Source organism: Tachysurus vachellii, chromosome 12 (genome assembly GCF_030014155.1).
Source record: "Tachysurus vachellii isolate PV-2020 chromosome 12, HZAU_Pvac_v1, whole genome shotgun sequence".
Taxonomy (NCBI): Eukaryota; Metazoa; Chordata; class Actinopteri; order Siluriformes; family Bagridae; genus Tachysurus; species Tachysurus vachellii.
This window is the reverse complement of record NC_083471.1, coordinates 25,040,462-25,060,650: the sequence shown is the minus strand read 5'-3', so window position 1 is coordinate 25,060,650 and position 20,189 is coordinate 25,040,462. Positions and strand designations below refer to the sequence as shown.

Here is a 20,189-nt window from a genome sequence, read left to right as displayed (position 1 = left end):
CTTGACAATATTCCAAATTAAAATCCAACAATTTGTGTTTAATATACGAATGAACTACCTTTGTTTTTTTATTTTTTGTTTCAGTTCCTGTATCATTTCTTGATTTCATGATGAACCTGAATAGGTTGGTGTGTTCAATCTGGTGTATTTACACAAGAATAAAAATAAAGTAGTCACATGTTTAGGTGCTGGTTTTTATTAGAGCTTCAAAGTTACATCTTACAGCCATGTAAATGCCTGTCAGATAACGCTGATTAACGCTCGCTAAAGTGACGAATCGGCTGAATTAAGGATGAGCAGCGGATTTTATCGATCTCCCCAAGCAGTCATCTTCATCTATTTGATTTGCTCCGTTTGCTCTACAGCCTTTGTGTCCTTAGCAGGGATCTCCTCCTGAGTTCTACCTGAGATGGGAGATTCTTCCTCCCCCTCAGCACTCGGCAGATCTCCTTCCACCTTCGCTTCCTGGATCTCTTTGTCCTCTTCCTTTTCCTGGATCTCTGATTCCTTCTCAGATATCACTGTGTCTTCAAGAGATTCCGGAGCTTCAGCTTCAGGCGCCTCAGGTTTTGAATCCAGGACCTCATCTTTGGCTCCAGCTGAATCCTAATAACATAATAACAATTAAAGATATTTATTTTATGGATGCTAGCAGGAGAGTAGACAGAGTCTGCTAAATGTTAAATGTTTATACATCTGCCCATATACGTCTATGTTAACATTAGATGTCTAGATTAACATTCTAGTGTCAATCATGTCACTTACAACTCTTTCAACACTGTCTTCCTCCTTCATTTCACCATCTATAAGGCTTGTGATGGATTTCTCTCCTTCCTCCACACTTTCTGGTGCATCAGGTTGGCCATCTGTGTGATGAATCCTCTCATCAGCGCCTTCGCTGTCGCCCTCGGGCTTTTCCGCAGGAGGAGGAACAACTGCGTCTGCTACCTCAGGCACTCCAGGCTGGAAACCATCTTGCTTTTGGACTTCCAGAAGTGCTGCCTTAATCTCTACCTGAGTCACAGAAACAGCAGCTCGATAGAGAAATATATTTGTCTGAAAAACTAATAAAATGCCACAGGCCCTGAAGAGAAAGCTGTGTGGAAAAGGGCAGTTGTTCTTCCATGGGAAAAACACAGCTCTGTTTAATCACTGCTGGTAATTTGGACGATTATTTGACTCGTAATTGGAAAAGGGGAAAGACGATTAATTTATAAAACAGATTTTTAATTACTTGGCTCTGGATAGAAAAGCATATTTTTGCCTCTGCATTTTTTTAAACAATTAACATTCTTGCATTGAATTTGCTAATAACTGTGAAGCCATTTCAGGGTGAATTGTCTTACTTATCTAAAAACACCTGGACTCTTCATATAATAAATGTGCATATCATTAGAAATAAAGGTTCCTATACCGTATAAAGTGCACTATACTGTATATTGTATAATATACGTAATTGGAAGTCATTTGGGATTCAGCTACGTCTTTACAGAACATGTCTACATCTATGTAAGGGTAGATTTATTCTTTATTTCATTGGGTAACTCTTTACTCCATATGGAAGACATATAATATCCTATATAGTGCACTATACTGCATATCTAATATGGAGCCTATATTCAATATAAAGTTTCTTCTCCGATATCTACTGTAGAGTACTGAATAGTGGCAGTTATAAATTGTAGCACACTGTATGGAGATTTTTTAAGCACACGAACACTGAACATGTCATGGTTTTTTAATAGAGTAAAGGACCTGCCTGGACCGGGATTGTAACATCAGCCGGTGGTACAATGTTGGGCAACGTGGCTTCGACGGTTAGAACGCCATCTCCTGTCACGAAGGAGCGTATACTCTCCGCTTCGATTCCAGCAGGAAGCCTGGTGCAGAACACAAATTCAAAAGCTTACAGAGTCATATAATGAATCAACATTACACACACTGCACAACTTCATTTACAGTGATGATGATCCAAATCACAGCCTTCAGGACTCACTTGTACTTCCTAAGGAAAGACCTGGAAACGTAACCATGCTCGTCTTGTCTCTCATGGTGTTTTCCTGTGGTGAGAAAATAACTACTATCAGCCGCTTTCGTTCATGAAATAAACTGGATAATTCTGAGAAAGCGTTCACACTGACCTTCAATTTCCAGGAAGCCACTCTGCGTTCTCACGGTAATCTCTGACGGTGCAAAATGATTCACATCCAGACTCACGGTCCATCTGCTCTGCTGGGCCAACACCTCGGAAACGCCTCCGCCAAGCTCTCTGTGGAACTTCGGGGCAATTTCAGATGCTTGGGTGTATCCGGACCAGGAGGAGGTTCGTAGCTTCCTAAAAACGCTCTCCATCCAGCTCAGATCTCTGAAGTCCAGGAAGGGAGGAAGGCCAAAGTGCTGGTTGTAGAGCAGACTGGGCTGCCAGCCGTAGCCGGGAGGGTGTGAGGGGGCATCGTGGCACATCTTGGTCTCATCCTTCATGACTGTAGACTTGGTGCTTGTGACCTCCATGAAGAAAGTGTGGCTTTGTTTGAACCGCTTCCTTGAACCTCTGAGACAAAATGCTGCTTATGGACTGACTTCCTGTTGCCTCCTTATATACCCCACTCAGGCCTTTTAGCACGTCCCGAGCAGCTCTGCTGATGCTAAGAGTGGAGAATTTATGGCATTGGTGATGAAGAGAGAGCAGGAACTGTTGCCACACCGTTGCTATTGATGCTAATTTAGAGATATTTATAGATGTTAAAGGGAAAACAGCAAATAGCTGAGGGATGAGGCACGACATCCAACGTGATCTCCGGCTAACACAGAGATGAGCTTTGTCACTTAGCGGTGATCATTAGCATGCTACAGAGATCACGACAACTGCAAGCAGGAGCCGCATGCTAGTTAATTAACTGTGAAATTTGGTTTGGCAGGAAGGCTATGACAATGACTAAGCAGAAGTGAAGTTTTTAGCCCCTCTGTGGGATCACCCTGGGTATGTGTCAGGGTAATTTTCATGAGAGAATGTGACAGGTGGAGTTTGTATAGCCCTATTTTTAATCCAGACCTATTTTCAAATAAGACCTCTATCCATCCGCTACACGATACTGCAGTGAAAAGAAAATTCCACAGATTTATGCGCAAGGAATAAAACACAAAATCACTGTTGTGCTGTTTTAGGAAAATAATCAACAGTGGTGTGATGTGATGAATTTGTGTTATTGATACAACTCTAAAGTTCATTTTCATTTTATTTTCATGTTTTTTTCTATAACAGAACATCCGGAAGCGGGGGGCACGGTGGCTTAGTGATTAGCACGTTCGCCTCACACCTCCAGGGTTGGGGGTTCGATTCCCACCGCCATCTTGTGTGTGTGGAGTTTGCATGTTCTCCGGGGGTTTCCTCCGGTTACTCCGGTTTCCTCCCGCGGTCCAAAGACATGCATGGTAGGTTGATTGGCATCTCTGGAAAAATTGTCCGTAGTGTGTGAGTGCGTGAGTGAATGAGAGTGTGTGTGTGTGCCCTGCGATGGGTTGTCCAGGGAGTATCATGTATTGATATTTGCTTATTCAACCATGAGGGTAAGCTGAATGAGAGCATTAAATTTTTTATAGTCGGTAAAATGTGTTCAATTTAAATAAGAAATCAATTACAGATTTTTTTCACTATGCTGAACTTTCATTACCCCTGTACTTCTAATATATATAACTGAACCATGAAATAATTTCTTTATCAGTAATAAATTGATAAATCCCTTAACTATTGTACGTAAAAGCTGTATTTTTGAACGACTTCTAAAGTAAATCAAATAAAATAAATAAAGACAAATAAATAAAAATAAATTACAGGCAAAACTACTAGCAAGTAAAAAAAAGGGGTAGCAATAAAGGGAAAAATAACAATGTCAAAGTCTATTAAATAGAAGAAAAAAACAGAAAAATATATTTAATGTGACAGGTATTTAATTGAAATAAGTAAAAAAGAAAGTATATTGAAATACTTTGATCAGTATCTGTGCTCCATGTTTGTTTTAGATAAACTGTTTGTCACTTTGTCACCACACCGAACACTTTAACCCCTGGACTGAAGACAAGCCGTGATTTTTTTTCCTCACTCTAACCGGTTTAAAACGGCCTTGTTGCTATTGGAGACGAGACACAAAACAGGACCCAGAGCCATTTTAGCCTCCATGCTCCACATGCACTCCATGCACTCCATGCACTCTGTAGATAAATTGTGCTGCTTTGGATTTTTTCTTCAAGACTTGAAACCTTTCCATTGTTGTGGATTAGAAAACGTAGCACAATGCCACAAAGGCTTCAGCCGTGCCAGATTCTGGACCCTGGAAGGTCTTTGAGGGAAAAGGCAAGTTACGTGAACTCAATCCGGGACGAGGAATTCTGGGAGAAATTCCACCGCAAGCACAAGCAGGTGTTTGGTGAAGTAAAGGAGAAGATAAAGCTGGAGGCTTGGAATGTGGAGGAGGTATTATACATTTATTTTAACTATAGTATAGCAGAAGCGTATACATTTATACTTTTAAAAGTTAGCAGTCTGAACTAGTATTTCTAGTTATTTATTACCCTGCTCATTAACAAGCTACTTGCAGAAGTATTTGCCCCCACAAGCACTGAACTTTTCGACATTTTGTTGTAGTTTTAATGTAACCAGTCATCACCACAAGTCACCTAATTACTCGAATGGATTTTGTGTGTTTGTGTGTGTAATTGTTAAAGTGTCACATGACCTGAATATACGTAAGGGGTAACACACAACAGATAGAGTTATAGACTGTGTGAAACAGCTCAACACGGTGCAAAAAGTAGGTTGAACATTGGATTTAATATAGAAACTGGATTTAATATATAATAAAATGGGGGGGGCACGGTGGCTTAGTGGTTAGCACATTCGCCTCACACCTCCAGGGTTGGGGGTTCGATTCCCGCCTCCGCCTTGTGTGTGTGGAGTTTGCATGTTCTCCCTGTGCCTCGGGGGTTTTCTCCGGGTACTCCGGTTTCCTCCCCCACTCCAAAGACATGCATGGTAGGTTGATTGGCATCTCTGGAAAATTGTCTGTAGTGTGTGATTGCGTGACTGAATGAGAGTGTGTGTGTGTGCGACCTGTGATGGGTTGGCACTCCGTCCAGGGTGTATCCTGCCTTGATGCCCGATGACGCCTGAGATAGGCACAGGCTCCCCGTGATCCGAGAATAGTTCAGATAAGTGGTAGAAAATGAATGAATGAATGAATGAATATAATAAAATATATGTTTTTAATTTATTAATGAACATGTTTAAGCTTTTTACCTGTTTACCTGTTTAGTTACATTTAAAACTATTTCTTGTTATCACTTACATTACCAGCTTGTATGTCAATAATCTGTCCTGAAAACATCGGTTCATTGACGGTTGATGTGACGTTCTTGAAAATTAGCAAAAGTTTGTTAGCGATTGTATGTGTTACACCTAATGGACGAAAAGGTGCAAGTTTCAAGATGATATCATAATGTTACATGAAACCAGTGTTTGATGAACTTAGCTATATTGTTAAACTCAAACTTAGTGATTAATTACTGTATGTTCACACCTAAGTTCAACATACTGTAAGAGTGGACAAATTTGTCTGAATTGACTCTTTTTCAGCATCTTGTAGTTGCTACACTTACTCACTCTACTAAACAGGAGACATGGTGCAGACTCAGTGTTGTTGCATTCATTTCGGTTCAATGCACATTTATTTGTGTAGCGCTTTTAACAATGGACATTGTTAGTAGATTTAAAGAAGATAAGGAACATAGTGCAAAAAGTTTAATATTATACAAAAGATCAAGATTAATATTAGACTAGAAGATTAATATGTTTGTATTTATAACCAATGAGGCGATTGTGGTGAGGACAAACTTCCTTAGATAGAAGAGGAAGTAACCTTGAGAGGAACCAGACTCAAAATCGAACCTCATCCTCATTTGGGTGACACTGGAGGGTGTGATTATAAATTATTATAAACACCGTAGAGCGTTATTATGAAATCCTCATGAAGAGAAAACTAACTGGATGTGGCACATCTCTTACATTTACATTTGTGGAATTTGGCACATGCCCTTAAATTTTCATCTCACCTTATACAAATGAGGGTTGAGATCCTTGCTCAGGGGCCCCGTGGTGGCAGCTTGGTGAAACTGGGCTTCAAGCTCACAATCTGACAACTGGTAATCCAACACCTTGACCACTTGGCTACCACATCCCCCACTGTTGCATGGCTTTGTGTAAAAGTGTAGCAGACATGCTGCTTTAGCACACTTTAAACCCGATTTGTGGTCAGTGTGGAGAAACCCAGAGTGCTTTTTAGGCTGCGATGTTGAAAATGAGCAGATTTACTGCTAATAGGATCATCTATCAGAACAGGAAGAGAGGGGAGAGTCGAGGCACAGCGGAGAGGCAGAGCAGCCGGAGGAGACACCTCTGTCTGAAAGAAGCCACATTTGTCAACCAGAAGGCCTTTGGCACATTCAGGCGAACATTTTTTCCACATACATGACAGCACTGGTGCAGCTGCACTGCTACACAACGGCCCAGAGTTTGCGATAGAACAGAGAGGGGAAACAAATATATATCTTTTAGCAGTTATTGTCCTTTTATGTAAAATATGTATTCAATTAAACTGATTCTATTCAATTACAGAAGCTATCTAACATCTAACGACAGAATATCTTTTATTATTAGCTGGCTAATATGAGATTTTGATAGTGCTTCATCTTCTTAATGCGTATGTTAGCATTAGCATTAGGGCCTTGCTTCATATTTTATACGCAGTAGGCAAATATTAGTACACTTGCTGACAATGTTAGCTAAGCTAACTAGCGCTCTGGGTTACATGTCAGCCAGCTAGCTAACATTAATTTATGATGGATTTACATTTTCAAAACAACTGTAGGTCGGTGTTAAAAAACTTTAAACTTTACAGTTTATATTTGTTGTACTTCCCTACATGCTCCTTCATTCATATATCTCCACTCCCACACCCAGTTACACTTACAGTTTTACACAAACACACACACACACGCACGTTTTGTTTCGTTGGTCTTAGTATTTGTATTTTGCATCTAATTTCTCTTCTGTAAATATTGTAATTGTCTGTTTGCATAATTAAAAAAAAAAAAAAAAAAAAAAAAAACTTTAAAGTGTCTGTTTATTAATCTAAAGTAAATAAACTTAGATTTAATTACTGAATTGATTTGGTGCTAATGGTTTTTTTCTTAATAGATAGATTAGAAATTCTGCAGTTAGGTGGCTGTAGTTGATGCAGATTTAATTAAGCTATTCTGAGTATTTTGGAACCAATGAGTAAAAATGGAGGCCACGGTGGCTTAGTGGTTAGCACGTTTGCCTCACACCTCCAGGGTTGGGGGTTCGATTCCCGCCTCCACCTTGTGTGTGTGGAGTTTGCATGTTCTCCCTGTGCCTCGGGGGTTTCCTCCGGGTACTCCGGTTTCCTCCCCTGGTCCAAAGACATGCATGGTAGGTTGATTGGCATCTCTGGAAAAATTGTCCATAGTGTGTGAGTGCGTGAGTGAATGAGCGTGTGTGTGTGTGTGCCCTGCGATGGGTTGTCCAGGGTGTATCCTGCCTTGATGCCCGATGACGCCTGAGATCCCAGGCTCCCCGTGACCCGAGGTTATTTAAATAAAGTTATTTTATTAACTTTATTCAGTTAATAAAATATTTAACTTATATAAGTATAATAATTATCCTCTAATTATAACGTTAGCAAAATGCTCCTTCTTACTTAAAGTATTAAACGGTTCAGCTTACTTTGCCTCACACGGTATATAAACCATAAACTCTTTTAAATGCTTTTAGCAATTTAAGGAAGTACCTCAGTCTATAGTTAGTCTTGTAGTTGTAGTGGAGGAACTCCACTGGGGGTTATTTTAATACTATAAACATTTAATTAGCACTGGTTTACCTCTGACATAGCTAGTTAGCATTTGGCCTAGAGGCTATGTCAAACTAGCTGAAAATTCAAAATCCTCTGATGTGTGTGTGTGTGTTTAAAGTAAGTAAACAGATTGGCTCTTATAATTGAACAAGTCCGGAATATCACAGGTGAACACAAACTGACTCAGCATTGTTAAATTTTATTCTGCAGGAGCCAAAAATAGAGATGTGTACAGACGATGAAGGTGTCCGCAACTCGACCCCACAAGACTACTCGCACAAAAATAAGGTATGAGGTCAGAGTGAGTTATGGCTCGGTCTGATGAGTACATAAAGATGTAGAGAAGAGATGTGAAACCTTTTGAAAATTAAAACACCGGCAATTAATCAATGGAGGAGCTTCGACTTGAAATGTTACGCTGATCCGAATGACCTTGTGATGCCTTCGGTGGTCATTTGAATATTATTTAAACAAAAAACCATGTGTTACTTTAAAGAGTACTGTACTTAATGTCAATTTAAGATGCAGATATCATTCTTAATGCTAATTCTTTTTCAATAAACATCATATAAAAATATTTGGTTACATTTTTGGTTGTTTTAAGACTGAATTCAATGCCCTTATTTTTGTAAACCACCAAAGCACGAGTTTCATATCTTTTCATTTTAGCCTCTGTGATTTCCCCTGTTCTTCTCTCTGTCTCAGGATTTGCCCCTAAAGCGCCCAAAGTCTCGGAATAGAGGAGACACCGACAACCTCTGGAAGCATATATGGCGCTCCAGGTTGGTTAGCATGATAGCATGAATAATTTAGCTGAATTTAGCACTCCTCACAGATGCTGCAGGAATATATAATCAGCAATCCAGAAGTAGGAACCTAGTAGTAATAGTGTTTTTTGTTATTTTCCTGCTGCAGGGATTTTTCATTTTTCTTTATGATCCAGTCTTCTGCATTTGATTCAAGGCCTCCGGAGTTGAAAGAAGCAGCCATCAGCCAGTCATTTTAGCTCAAGCCATTCAGATGTTAAGAGCTTTGGCTAGAATGAAAGTGTAATGGCCTTTGAAAGTACAGGCATAATAGTTGGAAATAAAGGGCTAAACCCTGCAATGTGCAGGACATAAAAAAAAGATGGCTAGTCCGCTCAGGGACTTAAAATCTGATTTCAGTAACATTTTAGCCATTCAGTGTCAAGGCAGAATGTCAGCCTTGTCAGCCATAACCTGTAAGGAAGCTAAAAGCATCGCTGTGCCCTTTTTTGAAGTGTGCTAAACACTTGGTGGAAAATGTTTCACAGTTGTATAAAGATCACAGTCAAAACATTCAGCATCAAACACTAACATTCACCCTTAAACAGCAATTTTCACTCACAAACACCAACATTCACCCTCAAACACCAACATTCACCCTCAAACACCAACATTTGCCCTCAAAGACCAACAATCATCATCAAATACCAGCTTTCAGTATCACCATTTGCTCTCAAACACCAGCAATTCCCAACAAGCACCTACATCAACATTTGCCCTCAAACACAAACATTCAGCATCAAACACACAGACCAACATTCACCATCAAACACAAACATTCAGCATCAAACACCCAGACCAACATTCACCATCAAACACAAACATTCAGCATCAAACACCCAGACCAACATTCACCATCAAACACAAACATTCAGCATCAAACACCCAGACCAACATTCACCATCAAACACAAACATTCAGCATCAAACACCCAGACCAACATTCACCATCAAACACAAACATTCAGCAGCAAACACCCAGACCAACATTCACCATCAAACACAAACATTCAGCAGCAAACACCCAGACCAACATTCACCATCAAACACAAACATTCACCATCAAACACAAACATTCAACATCAAACACCCAGACCAACATTCACCATCAAACACAAACATTCAACATCAAACACCCAGACCAACATTCACCATCAAACACAAACATTCAACATCAAACACCCAGACCAACATTCACCATCAAACACAAACATTCAGCATCAAACACCCAGACCAACATTCACCATCAAACACAAACATTCAGCATCAAACACCCAGACCAACATTCACCATCAAACACAAACATTCACCATCAAACACAAACATTCAGCATCAAACACCCAGACCAACATTCACCATCAAACACAAACATTCATTCATTCATTCATTTTCTACCACTTATCCGAACTACCTCGGGTCACGGGGAGCCTGTGCCTATCTCAGGCGTCATTGGGCATCAAGGCAGGATACACCCTGGACGGAGTGCCAACCCATCACAGGGCACACACACACACTCTCATTCACTCACGCAATCACACACTACAGACAATTTTCCAGAGATGACAATCAACCTACCATGCATGTCTTTGGACCGGGGGAGGAAACCAGAGTACCCTGAGCATCAAACACCCAGACCAACATTCACCATCAAACACAAACATTCACCATCAAACACAAACATTTAGCATCAAACACAAATATTCAGCATCAAACACCCAGACCAACATTCACCATCAAACACAAACATTCACCATGACGCGCCGACATCAACATTTACCATCAAATACTTGCTTTCTGCATCACACCAACACCAACATTCACACTCAAACACCTACATCATCTATTTTGCTAAATTGGATGAGGGAAGAAAACACTGCAGATCGTTAACTACCTATAATAAGATAAGGGATAAGTCTTTTATTTGAGTACAAAATACTCCAATCTTCTAAGAATATGTTTGACAAATAATTTACCCTAAATTTCTCTCATTTCCACTTTTTATTTTTCTTCCATGCTTGTGCCTAGTGTAAGCCTGGCAGGCATCTGAGCTGGCATTTCATCTGTCCATGTGGGAAAATAAAACACACCGTTTCTCAGCAGGCATCCCTTTCTCTCTCTCTCTCTCTCTCTCTCTCTCTCTCTCTCTCTCTCTCTCTCTTTCTCTTTCTCTCTCTATTCCTCTCTGGGCATCACGAAATGGATGACATTTATGACAGTCACTGATAGATTCCAGAATTACAAATTATGCATGCCAAAGCTGGGGTGGTCTGGCATTTTAAAGAAGGAAAACACAATTACTGTGGCTGGCTTTTTTATCCAGTCAAAATAGAATGAGTTTACTGTTTATGTGGGTCACTGCTTTCTTACCTCCAGCGTTCATGTGGTGTTTATTATCTGCACTGCACATTGCTGGAAATTTCACTCAGTGGAATGACCTTCTCAGCGTGAGGCCTAATGTTACAAGAGGAAACAGAACAGAAGCACCGTGGACATGTGGACACTGGTAATGTGGATGTGATGAAGGGTTGCTTCTGTTGAATGAAGATTTGTTGTCTTTGATTGCGAATGTTGGTGTTTGATAGAAGATTTTAGTGTTTAATTATGAATAAATGGTGTCGTTGAATGCCGGTGACGTTGAATGCCGGTGTAAGCATGTGGCGGTTTAATAGACTGTTAAAGGTTTGTTAAGTATGGTGTTTAATGTTGTAAATGTTGGTGTTAGTTGGTCGGTGTTTGAAATGTTGGAGAGTTTGATAGTGTGCATTTAATGCTGGTAATGTAAATGTTGTGTGTTGAAGTATTTGATGAAGAATGTTAGTGTTTTTTGATAGGTGTTGGGTGGAAAATCTCGGCGTGAGCCGGCAATGTTGGTGTTTGTTGCTGAATTTTGTATTTGATGGAAAATTTGGTGTTTAATTGTTGATTAAAAAAAACCTTCGATTGACGTGAAGGTTGGTGTTGGTTAGTCAGTCCTGCTATTTGACTGGTTGCTTAAAGATGAATTATGTGGTGCTTAATGGTTGGTGTTAGAAATTTTGAAGAGTCAATTCAATTCAATTCAAGTTTTATTTGTATAGCGCTTTTTACAATGGACATTGTCTCAAAGCAGCTTTACAGAACATAAACATTAGAACAGAAGATAAACATAAGGAGAAGTATAAAGAATTAATATAATAAAAATTCAAAATATATATAGTTCACAGTATGTACAGTTGTGTTCAAAATTATTCAACCCCCAATGCTGTAAATGGTTTTAGGGAATTTAGTGTACATTTGTAATTGTATTCAGAATGAAATCCTACAAGGACTTCTTAAAGAACCATATGCAACTAAAATGACATCAATTAGTTTTGTAATACAGTAGTAAATGTTTCTTTTGTGAATTCTTCATTGACATAATTATTCAACCCCTTAAAGACTACCACTCTGAAGAACAGAGGTTCAATGAAGTGTTTTCAATCAGGTATTGAAAACACCTGTGGATATCAGGGAGCAGCAATAAAGCCTAATAAGCACCAATTAGGCAGCTTTAAAATGACTGTGATACTCAGCTCCTTCTAGACATTTACTGGTGTGGTTACAAACATGGTGAGGTCAAGAGAATGGTCCAGGAAGACAAGAGAACAGGTGATTACTCTTCACAGGAAGGGCAATGGCTATAAGAAGATTGCAAAGATGTTAAACATACCAAGAGACACCATAGGAAGCATCATTCGCAAATTCAAGGCAAAGGGCACTGTTGAAACGCTACCTGGTCGTGGCAGAAAGAAGATGCTGACTTCGACTGCTGTGCGCTACCTGAAGCGTAGAGTGGAGAAAAGTCCCCGTGTGACTGCTGAGGAACTGAGAAAAGATTTGTCAGATGTGGGTACTGAAGTTTCTGCTCAGACAATACGGCGCACCCTGCGTAATGAAGGCCTCCATGCCAGAACTCCCAGGCGCACCCCCTTGCTGTCCCCAAAGAATAAGAAGAGTCGACTGCAGTATGCCAAAAGTCATGTGGACAAACCACAGAAGTTTTGGGATAGTGTTCTGTGGACTGATGAAACAAAATTAGAACTGTTTGGGCCCATGGATCAACGCTATGTTTGGAGGAGGAAGAACAAGAAAAGAACACCTTGCCTACTGTGAAGCATGGCGGGGGGTCAATCATGCTTTGGGGCTGTTTTGCTTCTGCAGGTACTGGGAAGCTTCAGCGTGTGCAAGGTACCATGAATTCTCTTCAGTACCAGAAGATATTGGATGACAATGTGATGCAGTCCGTCACAAACCTGAGGCTTGGAAGACGTTGGACCTTTCAACAGGACAATGATCCCAAGCATACCTCCAAGTCCACTAGAGCATGGTTGCAGATTAAAGGCTGGAACATTTTGAAGTGGCCATCGCAGTCACCAGACTTAAATCCGATTGAGAACCTCTGGTGGGACTTAAAGAAAGCAGTTGCAGTGCGCAAGCCTAAGAATGTGACTGAACTGGAGGCTTTTGCCCATGATGAATGGGCAAAAATACCCGTAGATCGCTGCAAGACACTTGTGTCAAGCTATGCTTCACGTTTAAAAGCTGTTATAACTGTAAAAGGATGTTGTACTAAGTACTAAGATTGAATGTCACTTGGGGGTTGAATAAAACTGATAATGATGTGAGCTCAGAAAAGACATTTGTGGTTATTTCATTATAAATGTTATGTTATATTTGTCTGACCTACATGTGCCTCTTTGATTTAATTGTAAGCAGGATGACTGAATGATCATAATCAATGTCAAACCGACCAAAACAATCAATTTCAGTGGGGGTTGAATAATTTTGAACACAACTGTATGTATGTATGTATGTATGTATATGTATTTATCCACAATGAGCAAGTCTGAGGTGACTCAAGTGACTGTGGGGAGGAAAAACTCCCTTAAATTGGTAAAGGAAGAAACCTTGAGAGTAACCAGACTCAAAGGGGAACCTCATCCTCATATGGGTGACACTGGGGGTGTGATTACAAATATACAGTCAGAAAAGTGTTGTATTGGTGTAGGGATCACATGGAGTTCAGATCTCCTCTTAGTATCACAGAGTCCAACTGGAGCTGGTAGATCTGTAGATGTCTCAGGATTCTCACAGAGTCGGCCTCATCTCAGCGGAGGTCCGAGATCTTCATCAACACGGAAGATGATCGGAGCTGGTACAATGTCTGGGTGTCTCGGCATGGGTACAGTAGAAAAAGAGAAGAGCAGTGCAGAGGGATTAACATATCTGCTGTTCATAAAAAATGTGCAAGTCTAGTGTAATAGTGCACAATATAATGGGATATGTTATAATGGGATGTATTATGTGTACGCCTGACTAAAGAGATGAGTTTTTAATCTACATTTAAACTGGGAAAGTGTGTCTGAGCCCCGAACACTATCAGGAAGACTGTTCCAGAGTTTGGGAGCTAAATAAGAAAAGAGAAAAGAAAGAGTTTGACAGTGTATTTAATGCTGGAGTATAAATGGAGATGTCAGTGTCTGATGAAGCATGTTAGTGTTTTGTGGTGGGTGTTTAGTGAAAATTGTTGGTATTCGATGCTTATGGTGTGTAATTAGGCATGTTAGTGTTGAATAGAGACTGTGTTTAAATATTTGATGGAAAATGCTTCAGTAATGTGAAAGTTTGTGTTTGTTGGTCAGTTATGACATTTGACTGTTTTTTTTTTTTTTTACAGATGAAAGTTGTAGTGTTTGATGGTTGGTGTTAGAAATGTTTGACTGTTGACTGTTGTTTGAAGGTGAATGATGTGGTGTTTGATGGTTGGGTGGTTCATGTTTATTTAATGCTGGAGTTTAAATGGAAATGTTTAATGGAGTGTCTAATGGAGGATGTTAAGTGTTTAGTGGTGGGTGATTGGTGGAAAATGATGTTTGTTGGTCAGTTTTGCAGTTTTACTGTTGTTTCAAGTTTGATGTAGTGTTTGATGAAAGTGTTAATGTCGATGGAAGATTTATGTGAGATGCGAATGTTGGTGTTTGGTAGTGAATGTTGATGTGTGTAATGGTGAATGGTAGTGTTTGTGTACATGGGTGTATTGATGTCTTATGGAGAAGGTGTTGGTGCTTATTGATGAATCTCTTTGTTTGATGGTGAATGTTGATGAATGCTGATGTTTAATTGCAATTAGCGGTGTTTGATCACGGATGTTGGTGTTTGGTGATGAATGTAGGTGTTGGATGTTGTTTGTGATGTGTCTGGTACTCTAGAATTCTAGATAGTTTGCTGGTTTGTGTTGGTGTTTGATGGGAAAAGTTACCCTTTCTTGGTGGATGAAGAAAAGTCCTGTTTTGTTGTTTGTTCCTCAGGAAGCTGGTTTCAGCAGTCAAGCAGGGCAGTAGCTATTTTCAGCTTCTGCAGGAGGAAGAGGAGCAGAAGAATGAAAAGAGGAGAAAGAAAGAAGAGAGGAGACGCACTGATCTTCAACACCGATCCTCCATCTCTGACTCTGAGAATGAGGAGGAGAGGTAAAGTTACTGTTAACCCTTAAAATACCAGATGTTGGGGAAGTGGCTTCCATCAGGATCTTCTGCTTATATGGATCTTCAATGAGATGAAAAGTTTGTTTATATAAACAAATGTTTTTGTTTGTTTTTTATCCAGAAGATCTGTTAATGGCGGAGTTTCCTCATCACCACTGAGGCAGAATAATAGAAGGCGGGCCCAACAACTCCGCCCCTTTACCCCGGTCCACCAATCACTGACTTCAGATCAGCCACAGGAGCTTTCAGAGTAAGACTCTTTTTCCTTGAATTCTGTCTTGTGTTTCTTTCTTTCTTTTCTGTCCTCCTGTGGTGTCTCTCTCCATCTTTTCTTTCCTACTCTTCTCTTTTCTCACCCTTGTCTTTCTTCATTTTTCTCTTCTTTTCTTTGTCTAGTTCATCCATCATTCTTTCATCTCTTTCTCTCATGTTTCTCTTTCTCTCTATCTTTTGCTTCTTTGTCTATCTTTTTCCTCCTCCAACGTCACCCTCTCCCTCTCCATCTATTTGTCCTGCTGTTATTTTTCTCTCTCATGTGTCTCTCCATCTTTCACCCTGTCTTACTATGTCTTTATCTTTAATGTCTCTCATCCATCTTTTCTCACCATCATTCTCTTCCTATGTCTCTCTTTCTCGCTCTTCATTTTCCCCTCCATCTTTCTCTGTCTTACTGTATCTCTCCCTCCAGCTCTTCCTGTGTTACTGTGGTCTAATAACTTTCCTTCATGTTCCTCCCTCTGTTTTCCATCTTTCTCTTTTTGTCTCTTTTTTCTCTGTCTTGTTCATCTCTTTCTCTGCTTCATCTTTCTCTCTTTATGTCTTTCTGTTTTGTGTTTTTCTCTCTTCCTCACTGTGTATTTCCATTTCTCTCTCTCTCTCTCTCTCTCTCTCTCTCTCTCTCTCTCTCTCTCTCTCTCTCTCTCTCTCTCTCTCTCTCTCTCTCTCTCTCTCTCTCTCTACCTCAATCACTCTCTCTCTCTCTCTCTACCTCAATCTCTCTCTCTCTCTCCCTCCCTCTCTCTCTCTCTCTCTCTCTCTCTCTCTCTCTCTCTCTCTCTCTCTCTCTCTCTCTCTCTCTATCTCTACCTCTATCCTCTCTCTCTCTCTCTCTCTCTCTCTCTCTCTCTCTCTCTCTCTCTCTCTCTCTCTCTCTCTCAGTTTTTACACTTTTTACGCAAGCCTACACACTTACCGGCACTTTCTGTGCTTGTGTGACGTTTCTCTCTGAAGTGCTTACACTGAGGATATAAAACTTCAGTGGGTGTTTTTTGTTGCATTTGATTGCTGTGCTTTCAAATAGCAGCCACAGACTATACTGTGTGTGTGTGTTTGTGTGTGTGTGTGTGTGTGTGTGTGTGTGTATGCCCACACAGTCTAAAACACTTAGGAATAAAAACCTCCGGCAAATATCTCAGTCTCGGATAATTTCACAAAAGCGACATTTCTTTGAAAACACTTTCAGAGAAATTGCTGGTCTTTTATTCATTCGTGTTTCATACACACAGAATCGCGTTAGCTTTTGTGTGGCCGATTCATTGGAGTGAGACGCAATTTCGGCCCGAGAGTTACGCAACCCTACTAGTGCAGAACTGAAAAGAAAAGAACAGACACAGACATTTCCTTGTTGGCCTGACAGCCAAAAGTGCTAAAAGCTTTCATGAATAGCTAATAGCTAACTTAGCAAAGGAAAATGACCTATTAGCTTGTTTTAAGGCTCTGGCTTTACTAAGCGTGTGATTGTGACAGTTAACCAAGGCAAAGTTTTATTTTTTACCTCATATCTCACTATGCTACACCTCCATTAGCTCACCAACCTTTTCCCTTACCTACAATAAATACAGAATGTGTGTGTATTCACCAATATACATGTTTTTAGCTTCAGCCTCACACCTCCCTCCACCCTGTTTGGTGAAGTTTGCATGTTCTTCCTGTGCTTCAGGGGTTTCTTCTGGGTTCTCCGGTTTCCTCTCTAGTCTAAAGGCATGCACTGTAGGTTGATCTCTAAATTAGCAGCAGTGTGTATCCTTTGATGGGTTGGTACCTTGTCCAGAATGTTCCCCATCTTGTGCACCATGTTCCCCTGAGGTTTCCTTTAACTCTGTGTAGGATAAACGGTACAGAAATGAATGGAGGGATGTGATTGTGTCAGTCGAGCTTTTCTTCAGGCTACAACCCCTAGTGGCTCGTGCTAGTATTGCAAGGAACATTCTGTTTTTTTCCTTGGCTGGAGAATGTCAGAAATAATACGATAATATACCAAACAAAATCGACCAAATGTACATTATATTATATTATTATATCATGTATATTAGTATTTTATTTGCTGCTTTACTGCACATGATTCGTGAGATACGTGAGATACGTGATCGTTGTTCTGCTCTGTCTTCTTGTAGGGAACATGTGTATCGGCAGCTTTGCTGTCTGTGCTGGTTGTTGGAGGCGCTGACTCTGGAACGTTCCGGAAGAATCGGATCTGTGGCTTCCTGCTGGGATGCTAAGTATGATTTCACTTGTTACCGTTTGCAGAATGCTGAACTGCTAGCTACAATTTTCATGAAGCCTGTAGATTTTTTGCATCCACCATGTGGCAGTAGACATGAAGGTAGTTGTGACTGTAGACGTGACAACAGACATCATCATGAAAGAAGAGGCCATCTTTGTTTTATATATATATATATATATGTGTGTGTGTGTGTGTGTGTGTGTGTGTGTGTGTGTGTGTGTGTGTGATGAATGCTATCCAAACAGAAGTGAGTTCAGTAGTTTTATTTTCCACTGCACTTTTTACTGTATACTTGATTATTAGGTTTTTCCACTGGTGTGAGATTAATGTTCTATCATTTTTCAGTTACTATCTAAAGTTTTCTTGGCACTGGTCAGCTCTGGAGGAACAACTGTGGTGTTATCTTAGTGATGTCGATTTCAGACGTATCTCTGAGTAAGCAGATTGAAGAGAAGATAAGGAGAGTGGGAGGATGTGGTTCAGAACATTTCTTACTGAATTGTTTCCAGAAGTGTTTCACAGCTGTGCAGTCCCATATGATGAAGCTGTAATTGTCTGGTGTATGTATAGTGCAGTGGGTACAGATTTCAGGTGTAGACCGGTAGTGTTAGTTACATAGGTCATGGTGTTTAAAGCCTGAGGCTAACAATCATCTCTGGGTTTGATTGCTAACTTACTTTGTATGATGAATCTGAGTTGTGGGAATTCAAGGAAATATTTTCTTCTCCAGTCTTCTCCAGTTGATTTAAATATTTTAATAAATAATAAAGATGCATGCAAAACATGTCTTCTGTGTTTTTTTAGTGTTAGAATGTTAGTTCATCCTGAGTGTGTTGTTTATTTAGCGTGTTCAGGATTGAGTGTGAGTCTAACTCACAGTAACACACTGCGCTTCCTCCCTGAGGCTGAACACTGACCTTAATAACACTGTGACCTCGGAGTCCAGAGTGGATATAATGAGTGTAGGAGCTTTATGGTGTGTGTGTGTGTGTGTGTGTGTGTGTGTGTGTGTGTGTGTGTGTGTGACTGTGTGTGTTTTATAATTGAGTTTAGCTTCAAGACTCAAAATCAGCTTGTGTGTATTTACAAGGTCAGTTCTTTTTTATTTATTTATTTATTTATTTTTTCCCTATACACTGAATACATTTGGGATAATGATAGTATAGATCAGACTTTTACCTGTCATGCCCTGGTAATCACATCAAGATGTGTTAAACAACTTATATATATATATATATATATATATATATATATATATATATATATATATATATATATATATATATATATATATATTCAGAGATGGGGGACTCGAGTCATATGACTTGACTCGAGTCGGACTTAAGTCGCAAATTTGAGACTTGAGTCTTGCTTGACAAATATTAAAAAAAGACTCGACTTGACTTTGACTTGACATTCATGACTTGAGACTTGAGTTAAATGACTCGAAATAACTTGTTTTTCGTTTTTGTTTTATCTTTTTTGTCTATTTTGTTTTTAAATCTGTTTTTAAACGCACACAAGATCGTAATCTAACCACGTGACACAGCAGGCAAGCAGAGGGACCGCGCGCACTAACTAATAAACCTTTACAGTCATGACGAAACATGGAAGGCGCTACACCAAAAATAATTAAGTTCAGGTACCGGGATTTTGTGCAAGATGAGAAGAGAAGAACAGCAGAATGCGACCACATCGTTCACAATTGAATGACAAAGTTCTATCAAATTAAATTTTTAGTAAGCGTAATGCAGTGTAAATGGTTGGTCTCTGTTTATGTGGAAATGTCAGCTGTTTTGCAATAGGTCTTATAATTGGTCTTCAGTGTTAGGCTTTGAGTGAAAAGCGTATGGATCGTTTATGGGGATGCACATATATATTCATTCATTCATCTTCTACCGCTTATCCGAACTACCTCGGGTCACGGGGATCTCAGGCGTCATTGGGCATCAAGGCAGGATACACCCTGGACGGAGTGCCACACACGGAGTGCCACACACGGAGTACCACATTGCAGGGCGCCACATCGCAGGGCACGCACACACACACAATCACACACTAGGGACAATTTTCCAGAGATGCCAATCAACCTACCATGCATGTCTTTGGACCGGGGGAGGAAACCGGAGTACCCGGAGGAAACCCCCGAGGCACGGGGAGAACATGCAAACTCCACACACGCAAGGTGGAGGCGGGAATCGAACCCCCAACCCTGGAGGTGTGAGGCGGATGTGCTAACCACTAAGCCACCGTGCCCCCGCACATATATATAAAAAACATAAATATAAATATAAAAAACTTCGGAGTTGCAAGCAGAGCCATATTCTTGTCTCGCATGCACACGCACACACATTCAATTTAAAGGGATAGTTCACCCAAAAATAAAAAAAATTCTTTTATCCAAACCATTCATGAGCCCCATTCACTTCTATAGTATTATTTTTTCCCACTATGGA

General features: G+C 40.1%; 2 protein-coding genes across 2 annotated transcripts in view; one reads left to right on the top strand and one right to left on the bottom strand.

The window, feature by feature from the left end:
* Positions 1-180: 180 nt before the first annotated feature.
* si:dkey-1k23.3 (heat shock protein 67B1) lies at positions 181-2,678 on the bottom strand. Its single transcript, XM_060883260.1, has 5 exons — positions 2,142-2,678; positions 1,997-2,060; positions 1,756-1,880; positions 766-1,010; positions 181-606 (listed from the first exon to the last, which is right to left on the bottom strand). The coding sequence occupies exons 1-5, from the start codon at positions 2,509-2,511 to the stop codon at positions 337-339; spliced, it is 1,074 nt and encodes a 357-aa protein (XP_060739243.1). The 5' UTR covers positions 2,512-2,678; the 3' UTR covers positions 181-336.
* A 5,472-nt stretch (positions 2,679-8,150) lies between these two features.
* The window catches only part of LOC132854326 (coiled-coil domain-containing protein 60-like), a 37,141-nt gene continuing 25,102 nt past the window's right edge, over positions 8,151-20,189 (top strand). The window contains exons 1-5 of the mRNA XM_060882613.1: positions 8,151-8,213; positions 8,631-8,707; positions 15,057-15,215; positions 15,352-15,480; positions 17,624-17,728. Coding sequence (XP_060738596.1) covers positions 8,151-8,213; positions 8,631-8,707; positions 15,057-15,215; positions 15,352-15,480; positions 17,624-17,728 — 533 coding nt within the window. The remainder of the gene's footprint in view (positions 8,214-8,630; positions 8,708-15,056; positions 15,216-15,351; positions 15,481-17,623; positions 17,729-20,189) is intronic.

Coding starts and splice junctions, on each gene's coding strand:
- si:dkey-1k23.3 (XM_060883260.1), bottom strand. CDS start 2,511: ATGGAGGTCACAAGCACCAAGTCTACAGTCATGAAGGATGAGACCAAG. Junction 2,061..2,141: donor TGGCTTCCTGGAAATTGAAG/GTCAGTGTGAAC, acceptor TTCTCACCACAG/GAAAACACCATGAGAGACAA. Junction 1,881..1,996: donor TCTTTCCTTAGGAAGTACAA/GTGAGTCCTGAA, acceptor GTTCTGCACCAG/GCTTCCTGCTGGAATCGAAG.